The sequence below is a fragment of the Nyctereutes procyonoides genome, unplaced genomic scaffold, assembly GCF_905146905.1.
Source record: "Nyctereutes procyonoides isolate TBG_1078 unplaced genomic scaffold, NYPRO_anot_genome, whole genome shotgun sequence".
Taxonomy (NCBI): Eukaryota; Metazoa; Chordata; class Mammalia; order Carnivora; family Canidae; genus Nyctereutes; species Nyctereutes procyonoides.
In genome coordinates this window covers 10,696,985-10,719,499 of record NW_026575025.1, presented here as the reverse complement: position 1 = coordinate 10,719,499, position 22,515 = coordinate 10,696,985, and the positions used below count along the sequence as shown (strand labels likewise).

At 48.8% G+C, this 22,515-nt stretch overlaps 2 protein-coding genes across 9 annotated transcripts; one reads left to right on the top strand and one right to left on the bottom strand.

The window, feature by feature from the left end:
• The first annotated feature begins 1,710 nt into the window (after positions 1-1,710).
• SNX32 (sorting nexin 32) lies at positions 1,711-17,265 on the top strand. Of its 8 annotated transcripts, none has more exons than XM_055314601.1 (13): positions 1,711-2,107; positions 11,906-12,010; positions 12,449-12,535; positions 12,681-12,802; positions 12,987-13,110; positions 13,268-13,372; positions 13,565-13,670; positions 13,823-13,898; positions 14,146-14,185; positions 14,944-15,030; positions 15,145-15,304; positions 15,387-15,472; positions 15,770-16,154. In XM_055314601.1, the coding sequence occupies exons 1-13, from the start codon at positions 2,075-2,077 to the stop codon at positions 15,821-15,823; spliced, it is 1,185 nt and encodes a 394-aa protein (XP_055170576.1). In that variant the 5' UTR covers positions 1,711-2,074; the 3' UTR covers positions 15,824-16,154. The 8 variants fall into 8 exon arrangements, with proteins under 8 accessions (XP_055170576.1, XP_055170534.1, XP_055170567.1 ...); XM_055314559.1 differs by having other exon boundaries at positions 12,425-12,535; XM_055314592.1 differs by having other exon boundaries at positions 11,903-12,010.
• Positions 17,262-20,705, bottom strand: CFL1 (cofilin 1). Its single transcript, XM_055314613.1, has 4 exons — positions 20,563-20,705; positions 18,342-18,649; positions 17,998-18,074; positions 17,262-17,782 (listed from the first exon to the last, which is right to left on the bottom strand). Exons 1-4 carry the CDS (start codon positions 20,563-20,565, stop codon positions 17,670-17,672), a joined length of 501 nt encoding a protein of 166 aa, XP_055170588.1. The 5' UTR covers positions 20,566-20,705; the 3' UTR covers positions 17,262-17,669.
• Between the last annotated feature and the right edge of the window lie 1,810 nt (positions 20,706-22,515).

Genomic DNA, 22,515 nt, shown 5'->3' with positions numbered 1-22,515 from the left:
CAGCTCTTCTCCAAAATAATCTCTACCTTTCCTTGACGTAGCAACACATTAGATCTTTTCATTCTCCTCAAAATGTTTCCATTTCTCTCTCACTCTTCTTCATTTCCTTTGGTCCTAGCCTCCACCTTCATCCTGAAAAGTTCTTCATTCCCATGTTCTCCTTTCCTCTCTTATATTTACTTATTCAGGGCCATAATTCTCTGTTTGGCTCTAATTTCTCCTCTTTGACTTACAACACTTCCTCTATCTGCCTCTCTTTTCTTCCTTAGCTTCAATCTTTCATCTAACTCATTCACTATCACCTTCATCTATAACCTCTCTCTCTTCCATAGAAACAGATTCATCAGCTGTATCATTCACTCTACCCAAGACATCCTCCTCAACCACCACTGCCCCCTTGGTCCCTTCTAGCTCTTCATCACTCCCTTCCACCTTTTCCAAAGGAATTTCCATCTCTGCATCAGTAACTTTAATCAATTTTTCATCACCAGCAACTTCTACTACTCTTTCATCTGTCTCTTTGTTTATGCTTCCCATCCCTGAATCCTCCAACTTCTCCGCACTTGACTGCAGTTTATCTCCAGTGGATCTCAAATCGTTTCCACTACTTTCCAGCTTCTCTCCCCTGGATCCCTGCTTCTCTCCACTTGACCTCAGGTTCTCTTCACTCAGACTCAGCTTCTCACCACTTGATCTCAGCTTCTCTCCATTTGACCTCAGCTTCTCTCCACTTGACCTCAGCTTCTCTCCACTTGACCTCAGCTTCCCTCCACTTGACCTCAGCATCTCTCCACTTGACCTCAGCTTCTCTCCACTTGACCTCAGCTTCTCTCTGCTTGACCTCAGCTTCTCTCGACTCAGCTTCTCTCCACTGGACCTCAGCTCCTCCTCATTCTGTCGGAGTGTATGCGGTCTGGATCTCAAGTCCCCTCCTTTGGTCCCCACCCCAGTAAACTTCAACCTCTCTTTAAACCCAGACCCCCTCCTAGACCCTTCGGTAGTCCCTGCTATCTCAGATTCATCGTCTATTTTGCCTCTAACGTCTTCCTTTCCCCACAACTCCTTTGCGGTATTTTTCCGCAAACCTGCTGAAGCCTGTAATGCACTTGCTACACTGTGCAGTAGCTTCACATCCATCCTTTCCTGATTCTGGCCTAACTTCGCTTTCAAGACCATCTTTTCCACATCTTCCAGACCCCAATATTCAGAGTCAAGCTTTGGGTCCCACATTCTGGGCTTTTGTGTATTTCTACCCAGGAGCTCCATTCTCTTCCCGATCACAATGAGCCCGTTCCAGGGCACCCACAATTTTTCTCGCAGCATCTGCGCCCCTCTGCTTCTTGGCTCCAGGTACCACCACCCGTGGACCCGGGCCTGGCATCGGGCGCCCTGGCCGCCGGCCTTGCCGCGTCTCTTCACGGCTCTGTGCGGCTTACCCCGCAGGTCTCGCATGCCCCAGAGCGAAAATTCTAACGGAACCCCCTTCTCCCAGACATTAACCCTCACCCTAGTCCCTGGTCCACTAACCCCCCCTCCTCCCCACCCCCGCCCCACCGTCCCACCCTGCCCACCCTGCCCACCCTGCCCACCGACCCGCCGCCTCGCCCACCGCCTGGAGGGCGCGCCACTGGGCTGGTGCGCACGCGCAGCTCGCGCGAGGCGGTTGGCGCCGCCGGGAGACGCCGTCCGCGGCCGGCTGCCAGCCGGGGGGCGGGGGCTGACGTGGCTCGCGACCTCCGTAACCCCAGGGCCCCCGACCCCAGCCCTTTGCGCTCTCGGGTTCCCGGCCCTAGGTTCCGCGCTTCCTCCTAAAAGCTGGGGCCAAACACAGGAACGAGAGGTGCTGCAGCCAATGGTGTCGCTCACGGCGAACCTGATACCCAATCAAAAGGCGTGGCTGCGAAGGACCGGCGGGAGCCACGCCTGACTCCAGGTGACTCCAGGCGGGGAGGGGAGAGTGGCTCCGTCAGCTGGTAGGGTCCGAGCCTCGGGCCCGCTCCCGGGGACGAAACTGCCGGAGCGGGCCGGCACTGGCCAGCCGCGGAATACTTGCGTGCTGCAGCCGAGAAGGGTGATGGAAGGGCGTCAGGCTGGGAAGGAGAGCAAGGTAAAGAAAGGATGCAAACCCTCTCTCTCCCAACCTCCATCTCACTCCATGATACCCAGTGATGGCCCCACCAGGGAGTGGGGCGTGTGTGCGTGTGTTCGCGCGCACGCGTTGAGCTGGAAGAGACCTGAGCAAGGGGATACGGGGGTGCGGCGCCTCTGTGGCACCTGCGTGGGGGCTGGCGAGGATGCCAAAGGAGGCAGGGTTTGCCTTTGCCCTGACAGATGTTTTTTTTTTAATATTTTATTTATTTATTCATGAGAGACACACACACAGAGAGAGAAAGAGGCAGAGTCACAGGCAGAGGGAGAAGCAGGCTCCACGCAGGGAGCCCGACGTGGGACTCGATCCCGGGTCTCCAGAATCAGGCCCTGGACTGAAGGTGGTGCTAAACCGCTGAGCCACCCGGGCTGCCCTGCCCTGACAGATGTAAAGGGACCTGTCACTGCCACTCCTTTCCTCGCCAGGACCAATTAACTCATGATTCTGGCTTAATGGGGAAGAAGAGGGGAGAAGGAGAGAGACTGAGAAGGGGATGGAGTAAGTTTCTCCTTTGCCAAGGTAGGAGGAATCCAGTTCAGCACTAATGGCTTCACTTGTGTATCTGTGTTCATTTAATCATAAGATCATTAATTCTTCACTTTTTCCTCTTGATTTCATTCAACAAATACTTATCGAGCATCCTTGGGTTCACAGAGGTCCACACTTTTGAGAGTTGGAGGCACGTGCAAAGTAGGCTGTGGCTGAGGATAAGAATGGAGTAGCTGTGGTCCATACTTAAAGTCCCATCTCCCTCAAGCAGTTACCAAACAGTACAGGTTAGAGTAGAGATACTAAGGTGGCAGGAGGGAGACAAGGGACTTAGGGGCCCATTTACCAATGAGTCAGATTGTGTGTATAAGGGGTGATTTGCAGTTAGACAAAAGGGGAGACTGCCCTGAGGATGTCAGAGAAGCCAAGTGAGGAGTGGGGTTCAAGTGGAGTTTGGAGAGGTGAGAGGGGCTGAGCGACACAAAGTATGGAGTAGGAAATATCAGTTTCAATGTTTATATTCATATTCCTGGTTAATATATGTAAAATGCTTAGATCAGGGCCTGGCATATAGGAAGCTCAAGTATAAGTGTTAGCTATTATATCTGACTATTTAGACAAGTCATTGTTGTTGTTGTTGTTACTGTTGTCATATGAGATGTGTACTGGGCTTTCAAACTGATGGTTGCATCCCCAAACTCTGTAGGTTAGATCTTGTCCTCTAGAGTAATCATTGCCTTCTTTAAGACTCTCCTTTAAATAGAGAGAAATGGAAAGAATACTATGAAGATGTAAACAAAAATAGAAGAGAAAATGAAATAATATAAAAAACATTTGAAAAAAAATTTGACTAACAGAACACAAGGAAAAAAGAGTAAAGAAACAACAACAACAACAAAAAAAAAACAGATGAGGCAAAGAAAAACAAAAAGCAAGATGGTAGGTTTATAGCTTATGTCAGTAGTTACAGTAATTATGAATAGACCAAACACTCCAATTAAAAACATATTCAGGCGGCGCCTGGCTGGCTTAGTTGGTAGAACATGCAACTCTTGATCTTGGGGTTGAGAGTTTGAGCCATACCTTGAATGTAAGGTTACTTAAAAAAAAAGTTCGACTGGATTTTTTTCAGATTGGATTTTTTTTTTTTTTTTAAGTAGGCCTCATGCCCAGTGCGGAGCATGGTGTGGAGCCCATCGTGGGGCTTGAACTCACAACCCCAGATCAAGACCTGAGCTGATGGGCAGCCGAGGTGGCTTAGCGGTTTAGCACTGCCTTCAGCCCAGGGCTTGATCCTGAAGACCTGGGATTGAGTCCCACGTCGGGCTCCTTGCATGGAGCCTGCTTCTCCCTCTGCCTGTGTCTCTGCCTCTCTCTCTCTCTCTCTGTGTCTTTCATGAATAAATAAATAAAATCTTAAAAAAAAAAAAGATCTGATCTGAGACCAAGATTCTGACACCTAACCAACTGAGCCACACAGGCACCCCTCAGATTGGATTTTTTTTTTCAGATTGGATTTTTTTTTAAATATTTATTTATTTATTTATTTATTTATTTATTTATTTATTTATTTATTTATTATAGTCACAGAGAGAGAGAGAGAGAGAGAGACAGAGAGAGGCAGAGACACAGGCAGAGGGAGAAGCAGGCTCCATGCACCGGGAGCCCGACGTGGGATTCGATCCCGGGTCTCCAGGATCGCGCCCTGGGCCAAAGGCAGGCACCAAACCACTGTACCACCCAGGGATCCCCAGATTGGATTTTTAAAGGACAACTTTATTCTTTTAAAAGACACATACTTTAGGGGCGCCTGAGTGGCTCAGTTGGTTAAACATCTGACTCTTGATTTTGGCTCTGGTCATGATCTTGGGGGATTGTGGGATTGACCCTCTTACTAGGCTCTGTGTTCAGCAGGGAGTCAGCTTGAGATTCTCTCTCTCTCTTCTCCCTATACAACCCCCTGCTTGTGCATGCACATGTGCACACACTCTCTCTTACATAAATAAGTATTTTTTAAAAATAAGTATTTTTAAGAGACATACTTTAACTATAAGGACACAGAAAGAATGCTAACCAAAAGAATGCTGGCATGGCTATATTAATTTCAGACAAAGTAGACTAAGACAAAAAGTATTAGAAATAAAGAGGGACATTTTATAATGATTAAAGAGTCAACTCAACAGGAAGATAAAAATCCTAAATTTGTATGCAACTTATAGCATTGTTTCAAAATATGCAGAGTAAAAGATTACAGAATTAAAAGGAGAAATAGACAAACACACAATTACAATTAGAGGTTTAACACAACTCTTTCCATTGTTAGAACAAGCAGACCAAAAACCAAAAGAAAAAATCAGTAAGGATTTTGAATCCTTAAAATTTTTAGAATACCATGTTTAATTAACTTGATCTAATTGGTTTAATTAGAGCTCTGTACCCAACAACTGCAGGAAACACATCCTTTTCAAGTGCACTGGAAACATTTACCAAAATACATTATATGTTAGGTTATAAAGCAACTACCAACAAGTTTTGAAACCAGACAGGATGAAATCTCTGTCCCAGTAAAATTAATAAGGAATCAAAACAAAAAGATAGATAGATTACAAAATATTCAGAAAGTAAGCAGTGTGCTTCTAAGTAATTCATAGGTCAAAGAAGAAATTATAATGAAAATTAGAAAAATTTTAAAAAGATTTATTTATTTATTTATTTATTTATTTATTTATTTATTTATTTATTTGAGAGAGAGAGCACAAGCAGGGGGAGCAGGAGAGGGAGAAGCAGACTCCCCACTGAGCAGGGAACCTGATGTGGGACTTGATCCCAGGACCCTGGGATTATGACCTGAGCCAAAGGCAGACTCTAAACCAACTAAGCCACCCAGGAGCCCCTAAAATTAGAAAAATTTTTAAAGAAATGAATTTGAGGGATGCCTGGGTAGCTCAGCGATTGAGTGTCTGCTTGAGAGTCTGCTCAGGGTGTGATCCCGGAATCCCGGGACCAAGTCCCACATCGGGCTTCCTGCATGGAGCCTGCTTTTCCCTCTGCTTATGTCTTTGCCTCTCTCTCTCTCTATGTCTCTCATGAATAAATAAATAAATAATCTTTTTAAAAAATGATTTTGAAAATATGATAAACCTGGAGATGTAGCTAAAGAAGTATCCAGAGGGAAATTTATACCTTCAAACGCATTTTTTAGAGAAGTTGAAAAATCAGTGATCTACATTTCAATCTCAAGAAACTAGAAAAAGAAGAACAATTTAAATCCCAAGAAAGTAAAAGGAAGGAAATAATAAAGAGCAGAAATCAATAGAAGATAAATATACAAATATAGAAAATCAATAATGCCAAAAATAGTTTGTTTAAAATACTAATAAAAATTGATAAGCATCTAGCTAGACTGATAAAAGTGAGAGAAAGGGAGAGAGAAAGAGAGAGAACAGGAGGGAGACTGAGAGGGAGGAAGGGAGAAAATGTTAATTACCAGTATCAGGAATGATCAAGTGCACATTGGTAGCGATGTTTCAGCCCTTATAAAGATAAGAGTATTTAAGAACAAGTTTATGCCAACAAATGAGAGAACTTTGATAAAATGGACGAACTACTTGAAAAATGCAACTTACCAAACCTGAAATAAGAAACCGAAAATCTGAATAGTCATGTATCTATTATAGGAAGTAAATCTATAATTAAGAACTTTTCCAAAAATACCTTTCTGAGCAATAAATTTCACATGTGAATTCTTTGAAGCATTAAAGGATGACTAATACCATTCTCATATAAATTATCCCCAAAACAAAGAGAAGGCACAACTCCAACTTATTTTAGGAGGACAACATAACCTTGATACAAAAACCTGTCAAGAGGAGGTGGACAATGATGGATAACTGAATATACTTAATACCAATATATTGTATACTTTAAAATGGCTAAAATGGTAAATTTTGTGTTATGTATATTTTACCACAAAAAATCCTGTCAAAAACATTAAAAGAGGGGCCTGGGTGGCTCTCAATTAAGCAACTGGCTTTGGCACAGGTCATGATCCCAGGGTCTTGGGATCAAGCCCTACATTGGGCTCCTTGCTCAGCAAGAAACCTGCTTCTCCCTCTCCTGCCTGCCATTCCCCCTGCTTGTGCTCTCTTTTTCTCTGTTAGATAAATAAATGAAATCTTTAAAAAATAAATAAATAAAAATACAGGTTAATCTCTCTTGTGAACATAAATGGAAAATCGCAAACAATATTATCAAGTTGAATAAGAAGTATGTAAAAAGATAATACTTTGGAGTACCTGGGTGGCTCAGTTGGTCCAGCTCTTGAGTTCTGATCAGGTCATGATCTCAGGGTTGTGGAATTAAGTCCTGCATTGGGCTTCATGCTCAATGCAGAGTCTGCTTGTCTCTCTCCCTCTGCTCCTCTCCTTAATCAAACACTCACGCTCTCTCTCTCTCAAATAAATAAATAAATAAATAAATAAATAAATAAATAAAATATTTTAAAAATTAAAACTAAAAAACAGAAAGATAATACTTCATGATGAAGGCCTTATTCCAGGAATGCAGGGTAGTTCAATATTTGAAAATCATTAAATGAAATTTGGGACATATACAGAAAAACCCATTTGATATTTCAATAAAGGAAGGAAACATTGATAAAAATCAATGTTCTTACCAAACTAGGCATAGAAGGTGGTCTCATTAATCTAATTCAGGTTTAATCATCTTCAGGATTACATTTTGTTTTGTTTTGTTTTTTTTAATTTTATTTATTTATTCATGAGGGACACAGAGACAGAGAGGCAGAGACACAGGCAGAGGGAGAAGCAGGCTCCATGTAGGGAGCCCAACATGGGACTCGACTCCAGGTCTCCAGGATCACACCCTAGGCTGAAGGTGGCGCTAAACTGCTGAGCCACCGGGGCTGCCCCAGGATTACATTTTGAATGCATTCTCTCTGAGATAAAGACAAGTCAGGGATTTCCTTTTTCACCATGTCACCATTTCTGCATTGTACTAGAGGTTCTAGCAAGTGCAATAAGGCAAGAAAAAGAAATAAGGTATACGGCTGGAAAGGAAAAACTAAAACTGTCATTATTTTATAGTATAGGATTGTATACGGAGGAAATCCAAAATAATCTACAAACTATTAAAAGCAGTAAGAAAATATAGCAAGGTTCTTGGACACAAAGGTGGTATATAAAGATCAATTGTGTGTTTCTACATACTAGCAACAAATAACCAGGGGATGAAATTTTTAAAAATGTTATTTCAAATAGCAACAATAATTTTTAAAAAATCATAAAATACCTAGGAGTAAATCTAACAAAAGATATGCAAAACCTTTACAGAGAATACAACAAAACATTACTGAGAAACATTAAAGAATATCTAAATAATTGGGGAGATATTTCATATTGATTGATTGGAAGATTCAAAATTGTAAAAATGTCTATCCTTCCCAAATTGATCTGTAGATTCAATTTAATCTCAATCAAAATCTCAGTAAGAAAAAAAAAAGAAAATCTCAGTAAGTTTTGGGGATCCCTGGGTGGCTCAGCAGTTTAGAGCCTGCCTTTGGCCCAGGGAGCGATCCTGGAGTCCCGGGATTGAGTCCCACATCGGGTGCCCGGCGTGGAGCCTGCTTCTCCCTCCTCCTGTGTCTCTGCCTCTCTCTCTCTTTCTCTCTCTCTCTCTCTCATAAATAAATAAATAAATAAATAAATCTTAAAAAATATTTTTAAAAATCTCAGTAAGTTTTTTTTGGTTGGAAATTAACAAGCTGAGTCTATAATTTTTAAAAAGATTTTATTAATTTTTGAATGAGAGCGAGAACACAAGTGGGGGTGTGGGCAGAGGGAGAAGAAGATTCCCCACTGAGCAGGGATCCTGATGTGGGACTTGATTCCAGGACCCTGGGATCATAACCTGAGTCAAAGGCAAACCCTTAACTGACTGAGCCCACCCAGGCACCCCTGAGTCTACAATTTTTTTAAAAAGATTTTATTTATTTATTAGAGACAGAAAAAGAAAGAGAGAGCGAGAGAGAGAGAGAGACAGGCAGAGGGAGAAGCAGGCTCCATACAGGGAGCCGGATTAGAACCCGATCCTTGGTCTCCAGGATAACGCCCCAGGCTGAAGGCGGCACCAAACCGCTAAGCCACCAGGGCTGCCCAGGAGTCTACAATTTTTTTTAACATTTTTTTTAAATTTATTTATGATAGTCACAGAGAGAGAGAGAGAGAGGCAGAGACACAGGCAGAGGGAGAAGCAGGCTCCATGCAGGGAGCCCGACGTGGGACTCCATCCCAGGTCCCCAGGATCACGCCCTGAGCTGCAGGCGGCGCTAAACCTCTGAGCCACCGGGGCTGCCCCAGGAGTCTACAATTTATACAGAAATTCAAAGACCTATAATAGCCAAAATGATTTTGAAAAAGAACAAAATTAATTCTATCTGATTTCAAGTTTGTCAATTACAGGAATCAAGAGTGTGATATATCAAAAGTGCAGACATATGATCAGTGGAACAGAATAGATACAGAACTGATAACATTTATGAAATCAGTTTATTTTCTTTTTTTAAAGATTTTATTTATTTATTCATGAGACAGAGAGAGAGACAGAGACAGAGACAGAGATACAGACACAGGTAGAGGGAGAAGCAGGCTCCATGCAGGGAACCTGACATGGGACTCTATCCTGGAACCACGCGGGATCATGCCCTGGGCTGGAGGAGGCGCCAAACCGCTGAGCCACCCAGGCTGCCCTGAAGTCAGTTTATTTTCTAGCAAGCTGTCTACCAAAGCAAATAAATACTCAAAAGATTTTTTTTAACATATCAGTGCTAAAATGACTGGCTATTATATGGCAAAAATGAGTCATAACCTATACCTGACACTGTATACAAAATGAAATGAAAGTGGATCTAAATATAGACCTAAATATAAAAGCTAAAATTATTAAATGTAGAGGAAAAGAAAATAAATTATCTTCATGACCTGAGGGTAGGCAAAAGTTTCTTCGAGAGTACACAAATATCCTTAATCATAAAAGAAAAGACTGATATACTGGAGCTTGTAAAACTGTAAGCAATTAAGAGAGTGAAAAGGCAATGGAAAGAGTAGGAGATAATGGCAACACATATAACTGAGAAAGGACTTGTCTCCAGGGTATATAAAGAGTTCCTACAAATCAAAAAGAAAAAGACGATCTTATTTTTGAAACGGGGGAGAGGAGGATCAAAAGACTTGAATAGGCACTTTATAAAAGATCTCCAAATGGGCAATAGATACATAAAATGGTGTTCAATGTCATTTCTCACCAGGAAATACAAGTTAAAGCCACAATGGGCAATTACTATACCCCCATCAGTATGGTTAACATAAAAAGGACTAACAATTCTAAGTATTGGTGTTGGCAAAGATATGGTACAACTGGAATTTTCATACAATGCTGGCAGGAATATAAATTTGTACAATCACCTTGAAAAACTGGCAGTTTAAAGCATTTAAACACATGCCTACCCTATAAAAGGCGTATGCAAAAATGTTCATGGCAGCTTTATTCATAACAGGCCAATCTTGAAATAATCTAAATGACTACCAACAGTAGAACAGATACATAAGTTATGACATTCATATGAATACAATACAGCAATGAAAGAGAATTACTGCTGCACTCAATTATGTGGATGGAGCTCCCTAAAGACCATGGATACAAGAGTGTATACTGTATAATTGCACTCACATGAAGTTTAAGTTGAGGCAAAAATAATCTGTGATGAGAGAAGTCAGAATAGTTGTCCATAGTGTGTGCCAAATCTGTGCCAAAGCCTGTGAGAGGAGAGACTGAGGGGATGGGAGAGGGGCGCAGGTGCCAGTTTATATATTGGGAGCTACACTTGAAGGGAGAATGGCTTCTTCCTTTCACTTGGCACAGTGGTATAGACATCGTAGGTGTTCAATAAATGTGTGTTGAAAAGCTCAATGCAAGGGACACGTGGGTGGCTCAGTGGTTGAGCATCTGCCTTTGACTCAGGTAGTGACCCTGGGTCCTGGGATCGAGTTCCGCATCGGACTCCCTGTGGGGAGCCTGCTTCTCCCTCTGCCTGTGTCTCTGCCTCTCTGTGTGTGTCTCTCATGAATAAATAAATAAAATCTTGAAAGAAAGAAAGAAAAGAAAAGAAAAGAAAAGAAAGAAAAGAGGGGATCCCTGGGTGGCGCAGCGATTTGGCGCCCGCCTTTGGCCCAGGGCGCGATCCTGGAGACCCGGGATCGAGTCCCACGTCGGGCTCCCGGTGCATGGAGCCTGCTTCTCCCTCCACCTGTGTCTCTGCCTCTCTGCCTCTCTCTTTCTGTGACTATCATAAATAAATAAGAAAGAAAGAAAGAAAGAAAGAAAGAAAGAAAGAAAGAAAGAAAGAAAGAAAGAAAGAAAGAAAGAAAGAAGGAAGAAAGAAAAGGAGAGAAAAAAAGGAAAAGGAAAGGAAAGCTCGGGATCCCTGGCTGCCTCAGCAGTTAGAGCGTCTGCCTTCGGCTCCTGAGTGATCCTGGAGTCTTGGGATGGAGTCCCACATCAGGCTCCCTGTGAGGTGCCTGCTTCCTCCTCTGCTTGTGTGCCTGTGCCTTTCTCTCTCTGTGCCTCTCATGAATAAGTAAAATCTTAAAAAGAAGGAGGAGGAGGAGGAGGAGGAGAGCTCAATCCAAGAATGATCTAGTAGTAGTTTGGTGCCTCATGGATCTTTTCTCTTTTAGAGAAATCCATGTGTTTTGTTGACAAGCCAATGCCTCTTGGCACTAAAAGCAGCGAATGGAGTGGTCTCAGGATCCCCTCAAAAGGGGTGAGAACTTGTTACTGAACTCACGTTAGGCCCTGGTGAAAGGGTACCAGCTTCTACCAGTAACCAGTTGGGGAAAAGGTGAACGGGTAGTTGAGAAAGTAGTTGGGGTTTGGAATTTGAGAACCTGGGTTCAAATCTCGCCCTGCCACTTTGCAGCTGTGTGATTTGGGGCAACATTTCACTTTTGGAGGTGTCAGTTTCCATATCTGTAAAGCAGGCAGAATTCTGCCTCCTTCTAAGGATGAAAGTGTGGAGTAACTGGAAAGCCCTGAGCAGTGACTTACCAGGATCCTTCCAGGGGTGGCCACCCCAGGGCATTGAAGAAGCAATGATGCTGAGCTGGGCTTGGCAGGAGGATGTGACATCTGCGGTGAGGATGCGGTAAGGGGCTGTGGTCAGCCATGTCAGAGGCCTCCCCTCCCCAGCAGCCCTCCTCCGTGTCAGTGGACCTGCAGGGAGACAGCTCCTTACAGGTGGAGATCTCTGATGCAGTGAGTGAGCGGGACAAGGTGAAGTTCACCGTTCAAACCAAGGTGAGGCTGCCAGGGGAGTGAGAGGGCAGTTCGGACAGCTGCCTCAGGAGGCTTCAAGAGCTGGAGAAGCCTACTTCCCCCAGCCTTGCTAGCCTGGGGTGGGGGGTGGGGGGGGCAGATGCCAACTTGGACTTTGGGCCCTGTTCCTCAACCTAGCTCCTGCTCCCTGCCCCTTGGAGAAAACAAGCATCTTGTCTAGTCTGCAACTGCCTTTTGCCTCCAACACCAAGTCCTAAGCATCCCCCATCCTTCGTCCTGATGGAAATCACCAACACCTGCACCACCCAGGCCCACCTTGGGCCTCACCTGGGATGTGGGGTTGGGGAAGCCCCACAGTGGGTGCTCAGGATGCCTGATGAGTGCAGGGTTTGGAAGGGGAGGACAGACACCTCAGACAGGCTTCCTGGCTTCCAGAGCTGCCTCCCTCACTTCACCCAGATGGAGTTCTCAGTTGTGCGACAGCATGAGGAGTTCATCTGGCTACATGATGCCTATGTGGAAAATGAGGAGTACGCCGGTCTCATTGTGAGAAAGGGCTAGGTGGGCTGGGGCAGGGAGGGGCAGCCCTGGGTGCTTGGGTGGGGGTGGAAGACTGGGCCACACTTCCGGGTGTGGGTGATGGCCTTCTCAGCAATGAGAGAACTGCCAGCTCTGTCCTTCCTTTGAGCAGATCCCCCCAGCCCCTCCAAGGCCAGACTTTGAGGCTTCAAGGGAAAAGCTGCAAAAGTTGGGTGAGGGGGACAGCTCCATCACGAGGGAAGAGTTTGCCAAAATGAAGCAGGAGCTGGAAGCGTGAGTGCTACTTTCTTTCCTTGTCTATGATGAAGCTCCAGGTCCACTCCCCCCTCCTGGGAATCCCTAGATTTCATCACCTATGGTTAGAGACCCTGACCTCTGACTCCTGGGCTTCTGAGGGGAAGGGAGCAGGATAATCAGAGGCAAGGAAGGCCCTTCAACTGCTTGCCATTTTCTGCAGGGAGTATCTCGCCATCTTTAAGAAGACAGTTGCAATGCATGAGGTCTTTCTGCAGCGCCTGGCAGCCCACCCTACCCTGCGCCGAGACCACAACTTCTTTGTCTTTTTGGAATATGGCCAGGATGTGAGCTGGGCCAGAGCACTGGGGTCACTCTTGGGGGTAGGGGGCTGGGTGCTAGATGGGTTCAAGCCTCTGTCTCATCAGCACCATAAGTGGCATGAGCCTGGGGTGAGAAGTGCAAATGCCTACCCCAACATCCTACTCTCTGTGTGTGCGTCAGCTGAGTGTCCGAGGAAAGAACAGGAAGGAGCTCCTTGGGGGATTTCTGAGGAATATTGTTAAATCTGCAGATGAAGCCCTCATCACCAGGATGTCAGGGCTCAAGGTAATCACTGGGACCCCTCTGTGGATTCAACCCAGGGCCTCAATCTGCAGCAAAGATGGAGGCCCAGGGTGGTTGTGGGAGGGAAACCACTGGTGGGGCATGGCCTAGAGGAAAGTTGTGCCACCCCTTCGTGTCCATGGCTTCCATGTTCCTGCTGACTCAATATAAGTGGCTCCTGTCTGGCTCCCTTAGGAGGTGGATGACTTCTTTGAGCATGAGAGGACCTTCCTGCTGGAGTACCACACCCGCATCCGGGACACCTGCCTGCGGGCAGACCGTGTCATGTACTCCCACAAGTGTACGCAGAGCCCAGGGGGCCCTGGGTTCTCTGTCCCTTCTCCTGGGCATTCCTACTTCCTGCAGGGAGAGAAAAGAGCAGGACACAAATACCACAGGTGGGGCTTGATGTCCAGACCAAGAGGGGTCTGATGGAGGGCTGTTCCCCAACAGGCTTGGCAGACGATTATATTCCTATCTCTGCTGCACTGAATAGTCTGGGAGTACAAGAAGTCAACCAACTGAAGATGTGAGGATTCCCTCTCACTCCTCCTGTCCTCTCCCTATGCCTGTAATACTGTGTCTGCCCGTGAGGGGTCACTGTGGAGATGTACTATCAGCTGTAGGTGGGAGGTGCAGAAGTTCCTGCTGGGATTTGGGAAAGGGAAAATTTCCCCACTGCAGGCCATTGGGAGGGGGAAAGCGCTAGAGAGAGGGAGGCTTTAAGCAACACCCCTTCAAGACCCCTGCCCTAACTCTTCCCCACTGCCTCCTAGGAGCTTCCTCAAATTGGCAGAATTCTTCGAAAGGCTAAGGGTGAGTCCTGCCTTCTGTATTGGAAGGGGACCCAATCAGTGATCCTTTGCATAAATGAAAATTTCTCCTCCTGAAAGAGGAGAAAGCTCCAGGATCATTTTGGAATGTTTGGTGAAAAGTTGGGCCCAGTGATACCCTGGACTCACCTTCAGTTTAACCCTAGTTTAAGATGGGAGTGGGGATAGAGATACAGCTTCAGGTGTGTGTATGTGTGGGGGGGTAATGGGGGCAGGGGTGGGAACCAGGCCTGGCACGGCATTTACAAGGATGTGCCACGTGCCTCTGGCAAGCTGCACCGCATTGTCAACATCCCACCCGAGACACACACTTCCTAAACTCTTCTGAGAGTCACTACAGTGTGCCAATCTTTCTCAGCTGTCTATTGGATCACATCTCTTCTCTGCTCAAGGCCCTTCAGTGACCCTGCCAGTCCCAGAAACTGCCCTTAGCTTACATTTTACATTTGGGATCCAACCACTGCCATCCAAGTGCTCCCATTGATTTCATGGTTCCCTGAACACTTACAAGGTTTGCACACCTGCACAGCCTTTGGCTGTTGTCTGATTCCTACTCAACCCCCGAGATCCAGATCAGAAGCCATTCCTCTGTGAAGTTTTCCTTGGCCTGGTCTCCTGAACATCAGGGTTTGACCTCAGTGGTTATCAGTGACTCTCGGATATTGAGAGGAGCAGCAGCACCCCAGCCCTTAGTTTCTCCTCTGCAAGCTCCCTCCCTAGCCTCCAAACTTCCTGATTCAGAAGCTGGAAGGCCGAGTGGCATCTGATGAGGATCTTAAGCTGTCAGACATGCTGAGATACTACATGCGAGACTCACAGGCAGCCAAGGTGAGATGTGGCCCCAGAGCAAACCTCAGGCTGGAGAACAAGACTGAAGCAGCAGGGGAGGGCAGGTAGATGAGGCCTCAGGCAACAGTGATACTGTGCCTCTGCTGACCCTAGGACTTGCTGTACCGGCGGCTCCGAGCACTGGCTGACTATGAGAACGCCAACAAGGCACTGGACAAAGCACGCACCAGGAACCGAGAAGTGCGGACTGCTGAGAGCCACCAGCAACGGTGCTGCCAACGCTTCGAGCGTCTCTCTGACTCAGCCAAGCAGGGTAAGTCCCATGGCCCCAGAGCCTCAGCAACTGGGTTGCCTACCCTGCCAGGGTCCCCATTTCTCCTCCCTCCTCTTTCCAGAGCTCATGGATTTCAAGTCCCGCCGTGTCATCTCCTTCCGCAAGAACCTCGTAGAGTTGGCAGAGCTGGAGCTCAAACACGCAAAGGTGAGCCCTCCACCCTCACTATGGCCTCTCACTGCCTTTCTGCCACCCAGTCCCAGACCCCTAGGTTCTTACCAAGTGTTGGCAAGCAGGTGTTGGGGAAGGTCTGGCAGCCGTGAGCAGCCATTGACTTTTCAGGGCTGTTTCATCTTGGAGCAGGACCCTTCCCTCCTCATTACTAAGCCCTGAATAAATGGCAGCTATTATTGCTGAGGATAGGAATGTAAGGAAGGGGGTGGTGACAAGAGCTAGAAATATGGAAAGAACAGCACTCTATCAAGGACCTCTCCTCCTGTGCAGGCCAGCACCCTGCTTCTCTGGAACACCCTTCTCACCCTCAAGGGGGAGCCTTAGAGCTGCCAGAGCCTGCTGTGGGGCCTTTGGAGACAAAAGTCCCCCAAATTTCCCACAAGATGCCACCTTCCCCACCACAGCAGCCACTAGCCATGCCCCATCATCTCCCAGGGCAAGCCCAAGCCCCACCCCCAACCCCACCCAAAGGTGCCAGGTCTTTCAAGAGGAAGATAGGGCAACATGGGTATCAGACTTGGCCACAGGTAAGAACCCCAGCCTAGGGGAGGCCAGGGGCCTGGACCTTCCTCTTCTCCTAGAGTCTGAGGGGCAGCCCTGGCCCACCCTATCATCCCCCTACCCCCTGGAGTTTGTCCCCAGCCTGTTCAAATAAAAAGCCTGGTTTATATAGCAAACAGGCCTCTTTGTCCTGACTTCCCTCAGCACCAGGGCCCACCATTTACCTTTACACACTTTACCAGGGCACCACTCCTGCAGTATCAAAATACCCCTTCCTGCTTTCCTCTTAAGAGGTACTGGCAAGCTCCAAAAAACTTAGGAACCAGCTTTAACAGGATGCCTTTTTTTCCCCCAATTCAGGTGAGAGGGTGGGGGAAGATAATAAATCCTGCATTCACACCCTTAGGGTGAGAATTCTAGAATACCTTTAACCTCCTAAGCATGTGAAAACCGAAAGTACAGGTTGGAGAGAACCTGCAGCTATGCTGGTAAAAGGCTTGTGGCTCCAGCCAACACACCCTCTTGGTTAAATACAGGGAGGTGGAACCCAAGACACTTGGGTCTGAAGTCCTGGGCTCCACCTGACTCAGCCCCACCCTGGACTCCAGTCACATCTGCAGAAGGCCAAAGGCTCAACTTGGCTTCTGACTCATAGAAGCAACTGGACCCGGCCCTCTTAGAGGAGTCAGTCATCCATGAAAGCAAGCAGACGAAAACCAGAGAGAACCCCAAAGACAGAAGAGTTCAAAAGGAACTCTGTAACTTGCAGTCTCACAGCCTACCATTAGGCAGGCCTGAGCATGGGGTCGGAGAATAGCCCTCACTGCCCAGCTGTCCACCTGGGTAAGAAGTTACAGGGGAAAGAGTTCAGACAAAACAACACTTCTGCCCAAAGGGCTCTTGCAGCCAGCAGCAGACACACCCTCATTCAGCTACCTCCTAAACAGTTTGGCCCCAACTGAGGCACCACCTATGAGTGGTGACCATCAGAAGGAGACTCAGCCCATCTCTGGGGCCCAATGAAGGGGGTGGATGGAGGCCAGGTGTAGAGGAGATAGATGCTGCTCATTACCTCAGCAGACCTTCCCCCGCAAGATCCCTTGGGCCCCAACCCTGAAACAAACATCCCATTAGTGAGCCTTTTTATTGTTGTGTGTGTTGTTTTTTTTTTAATTGAAGGTCCCTTACTGGTCCTGTTTCCATGAGTGCCAAGACCAGGGGAAAAGGGGAGGGGAACCAGGTGGCGCAAGGAAGGGTCATCTCCACAACATTCCATTTATACACAGAACTAAACAGACAAGCACAGAGTCACTATTGCGGTTAGAAGTTGGCAGCATGGGAAAAGGGAGGAACAGGTGAGGAACTGGGGTGTCGTTAAAAAAAATACAGGCCCCCCCCAAACTGGGGTGCCTGGGGGGAACTTGGTCTGCTTCAACCCAAGAGGAATCAGAAGATCAAAAGCGGTTTGGGAAAGCCAGAACCGTCAGGGATAGAGGGAGGAGGAAGGTCCAGGGGGTGAGGGGGCTGTTTGGCAACTGGGGTGAAGGGATTGCCCTCCCCCTGCTGGGATCCCCCCAGCCCCTCCGGTCTGGCAGGAAGGGGGCAGCCTGCAACCCCCATGGGCAGGTCTGGGGCTGCCAGATGCTCCAGGCAGGGGGCTGGAGGGGGCTCACAAAGGCTTGCCCTCCAGAGAGATGACGGCACTGCCCCCCAGTTTCTCTGCCAGGGTGCAGCGATCCTTGACCTCCTCGTAGCAGTTTGCTTGTAACTCATGCTTGATCCCTGTGAGGAAGAAGGGGAGCATCTGTGAGCAGGACGCATTGGGGGAGGGGAAGTCAGGGCTGGGAAGGAGCCAATCAGAACAGATGGAAGGGACAAGGTTACCTTCTAGCAGGCAGGGAAGAGGAGGGGGAGAAATCTCATATACCACGACATTCATCCCACCCTGCAGCCAAAGCCTGAGTGAAAAGGTGCATGGCACCAATGCTGGCCCTTACCAGTCAGCTTTTTCTTGATGGCATCCTTGGAGCTGGCATAAATCATTTTGCTCTTAAGGGGTGCAGACTCAGGTGCCCTGAAGGAAAACAACAGAGAATATGCAACAAAGTTCCCTCTCCAAGTCTAGCAAGTGTCGTCAAGTAATAGAGGACTTCAAGAAACCCTTGAGCTGGTCTCCAGCATTCAAGCTTTTATCAAGTTCCTCACTGACAAGTGTTTTTGTTACAATACCCTCCCTCAGAATTCCATTAACTGGGAACCACAGAGGTTCCCATCCTAAGAAAGTAGGATGGGGCAGAGCCAGAGCAGGTAACAGGAAGTAAGTGCCTGCAGAGAAGCTCACCAGAAGATAAACACCAGGTCCTCCTTCTTGCTCTCCTTGGTCTCATAGGTTGCGTCATAGAGGGCATAGCGGCAGTCCTTGTCTGGTAGCATCTTGACAAAGGTGGCGTAGGGGTCATCTACAGTCTGGCCCACATCACCTACCAGGATCTCCTTGCCCTCCTCGAGGATGATGTTCTTCTTGTCCTCGCTCAGGCAGAAAAGAACTGCCTTCTTGCGCTTCTTCACCTCCTCGGGTGTTGAAGACTTACGCACCTTCATGTCATTGAACACTTTGATGACGCCATCAGAAACCGCCACGCCAGAGGCCTGGGGGACAAGCCACATATTTTTCATGAAAGAAAGACTTCTGGACCCCCCCTGAAGTCCCTCCTTTGCAATCCTAAGAAATATACCTCGGATGCCAACAAGTTCTCAACCCGAGGAGATCATTAATCCCCTTCCCAAGACAAGAGTCACTATTTTCCCACCCAAACCACTGTCCAAGGACCAAGTGAGACACAACTCCAGAATGGCAGCCACAGAAGAAACCTCTTATCTAATTTAACATAATTCCTCCTCATCTGACACTTTACAATCTAGAAACTGAAGATCTCTGAGAGGCAGAACCTTGGCTTTGATGTGAGCCCAGAATCAAAAGAATCCATAGGCTATTGACTCCTTACAGTACTCAATCTCAGCTTTAGGGTAACAGTGCCGACTTAAAACTTCACGGATAGGAAAAGGAGACCCAGGCACCCAGGGAATAGACACCTCTTCTGGAAACAGAACCAGAACGCCACAATGGTAGGGCACAGAGAAATTTAACGGTTCTCGTTAAATCTGTCATAACTATTCAGTATAGTTGTTCACAAACCATCCTTTTTCCTGGGTTTTCTTCAAACAAAGCAAAAATCACAATCCCCAATTAAGACCATAACCCATTAACTCCCAGTTTTCGGGAAAAATGTAGGACCTAAAGGTGGCTGACAGAAGTTAGCAGGTCAAACCCAAATGCGCACCGTCCTCAAGAGCTCTTTTAACGTCTATTTTGGGTCGTGTTGGGTGGGGACACGAGAGCCAAGAGAGGGGCTACTGACCAAAGCGAAATATGCCGCGCCCCCCACTCCCGGAACTGCAGAGGAAGCCGGCCACGTGACTCTGCCGCTTCCGGAGTAGGCGGGAGAAAACGTTCGCCTGGGCCCGACTAGGACCCGGAGAGAAAGCAGTACCTGGAGGCAGTAGCACCCCCAGGGCCTCAAGACCGAAGAATCGCTTTACCGACTGGCGTATCCGTCCCCTCCGCTGCCGGTCGGAGGATGGACAAATTACACAACCTTCAGTTCTCGTAGCCCTGGGGCTGAACACAGGGGGCGGGGTGGTTTCCGGGCGGTGCCCGCCTGGGTCACTTCCCTAAACTCGGCTCCACCCTCAGGCCCCATCCGGGAAAGCCGAAGGCCCCGCTTGTCCAGGGCTTCGGGCCCAGTAGTGGGGCCAGTGCGTGTGCGCAGGCGCCGGCCGACGGTGCCTTTCCAGCCTTTGCCGGATGTACAGAGCGGAGAACCCAGATCGCTTTGTGGGCTCCCTCGCAGGGCCGTGATACCTCCGCGGTGCAAACCTGCGGCTCCGGTGGCGTGGTGCAGGCTTCTAATCCCCAGCGTTAGCACGCAGACCCCTCCGCCCCCGCATCCCCCCTCGGCCCTCTGCCCCCGCCCCTCCTGGGCGCAGACATCCCTGCCACCTGCTCTCGACAGACCCGCCAGCCGAGGGAGGGTGACGCGGAAACAGGAACAGCCCTTGGGTGGGGCGCGCACGCCGAGACCGCTCGCGCGCTTTTCCTTCGACACCCCCGGGAAGGGTTCGGATGCCGCGTGCTCCGCCGAACGCGCGCCCCCGTGAACCGACTTGCCTCAGCGCGCGCCACCGGCGGCTCCGCGAAGGGCGGGCACGCGCGCGCGCACCACGGACCCCTCCCCCACCGCCGGTATCCGCGCGGGCGCACCAGCGCGGTGGGGGAGGGGAAAGGAGCCCAGGGGGCGCGCGAGCGACGGCCGAGCTAGCCCTCCCCAGCGCCCTCGGGCGCGCACGCGCGTCCCAACGCTACCCGCCCCTCAGCCCGAGACCCTTATCCCGCCCGGGGCGCTGGGGGAGGGGGTGCAGATGTCGCTCCCCCGTTCCTTCCCCCGCGCGCAGACGAGCGACTTGCAGACGCCTCCCCTCAGTCGCCATGGCCTGCTGCTCACCATGTTTCCGGAAGCGAAAGGGAGATAGCAAAAAAGGTCAGAAAAGATGAGAGCCGCTGCAGCTGCCGCCGGGATCCGACTGAACGCGGCCTCTCCCGGCCCCTTCCGTTTAGTAGGAGCCGCACAATGAGGGGCGGGGCGGGCTTCCGGTGCTCACCCCACGGGGCGACGGGAAATGAAGTCCAAGGGTCCTGCGCCGTCTTTTTGGCCAGCCGGCCTCTCAGGGCCCTATTACATGCTGGGTAACGTAGTTCGAGACAGCCGGGGGGGGCGGTGCTGTGGCGCGGAGAGCACGCCCATTGGTCCACTTTTCCAGGAAACGCTCAGGGGGGCAGAGGCCCCTAGCTCTAGGTAATGTGACCCGAAAATGAGCCCTCGACCTCGCCGCTCTTTAACCGCCGCGAAACTGTTTCTTAAGATCCATCTTGGCACCTTCTGGCCTGAAAATTTTGAGTTTAGTATTTTGCTTTTCTGAACCGAAGTAACTATTTATTGGCCTGGAATCCAGGCCTGGAGCAAGAGGAATCGCAAGTGTAAAGCGTGTTCAACCCGATAAACAATTCTTTGGGCACCCTTCATATGCAGAGCCACTCGTTTCCTGAGAAAGACCATATGCAACTTCAATAAAATTAAGACACAAGAGAGACTCTACAAGGAAGTCTTTAAGAATATAGCTTTGTTCTTGTTTTAAAGATAGATGGCAAATTCACGAAACGGGTTTATGTCAATTTAAAGACTGCACCTTTTACTAGACACGGTGAAAAGAATAGATATTAAGCCAGACTCGAATCACGTCCTCAAGTTAACAGCCGTGCATACGGTTAACTTAAAACTCGGAAAAATTAAGACACAGCTGTGTTAGCTTAAGTTTCTGAAAAAGAAGCCGGTGGGGACTACGGAAAGTTTTCCTTGGCCTCGAACAACGACCATGCCTTAGTCTTTGCCGAAAGGGTCGCAAATCAGGGAACTGAGGGCCTAGATCCCATCAGCGGAATAAAGAGTGTAAATGAAGAGCTGGAAGCCCGGTCTTCACGACCCGGAGTGGGGGACTTCGCAGGGCATGCTGGGGATTGTAGTCAAGGACGTCCCGCTGCTCGCTCACCCCCCGAGTTCCCGGAAGCCCCAGGTGGAGGCCGCCGCTCGACCCACAGCCCTGTAAACGACCCTGCCAGAAAAGGAGACTGGCTCCACTTTTTTTCAAGCCTCGGAGTTTCCAAGAGCAACGAGGAGGGGCAGAGAGACTTCGAAGTTACCCTGGAGACACGCTCCCGCCCGCCCCTAGCCACGGGATGCCCTAGATGCCCTTATTAGGACAAGAGACTAGAGGGGGTGGGGCCAACGCGCACACTCGATGGAGGCTCCTTATAAGGCAGCCTCGGGAGGGAGGCGGGAGTTCGGAGCTGGCTTGGGCGCGCGCGGGGCGGGGGCTGGGGCGGGGGCGGGGGGGGGCGTTCGCGGCTGGGCGGAGTCTAGAGGGGCGGGCCTAGAGCTAGGGTGCCAGCCTCCGTACTCCTCGAAGGCCGCAGACCACCTCCTCGCGACTTCAGTATAACAGCTGGGTGGAGGCTGTAACTCTCTGGTGACATCTTCAAGCCGAACTCAGCTGTACGTGTCCCTCAACCTGGGACCCTTTTGCAAAAGCCTAAACCTAAACTTCCTTGAGAGTCTCCCACCTCCAATGAGTTACAAAAATGACTGTGTTCTCCCCTTCCACCTTCGTCCGGGCTTTTACCTTCAGTCGGCTCCCCTGAATCTAACCACGTGCCCATCTCAGACCCCCACCTCGGGCTGAGGCCCAGCACCTCCCATTTGCCCCCCTTCTATTTGCCCTCTGTTCCCCTCTGTTCTCCTAGCTTTAACCTTCCCTGAAAGTCCCAGACTTCGTGCCCTCCCCCACTGCTGGATCTCCACATCTCCCCGCCCCTCACCCAGCTCGGAATCACCATTTCTTCA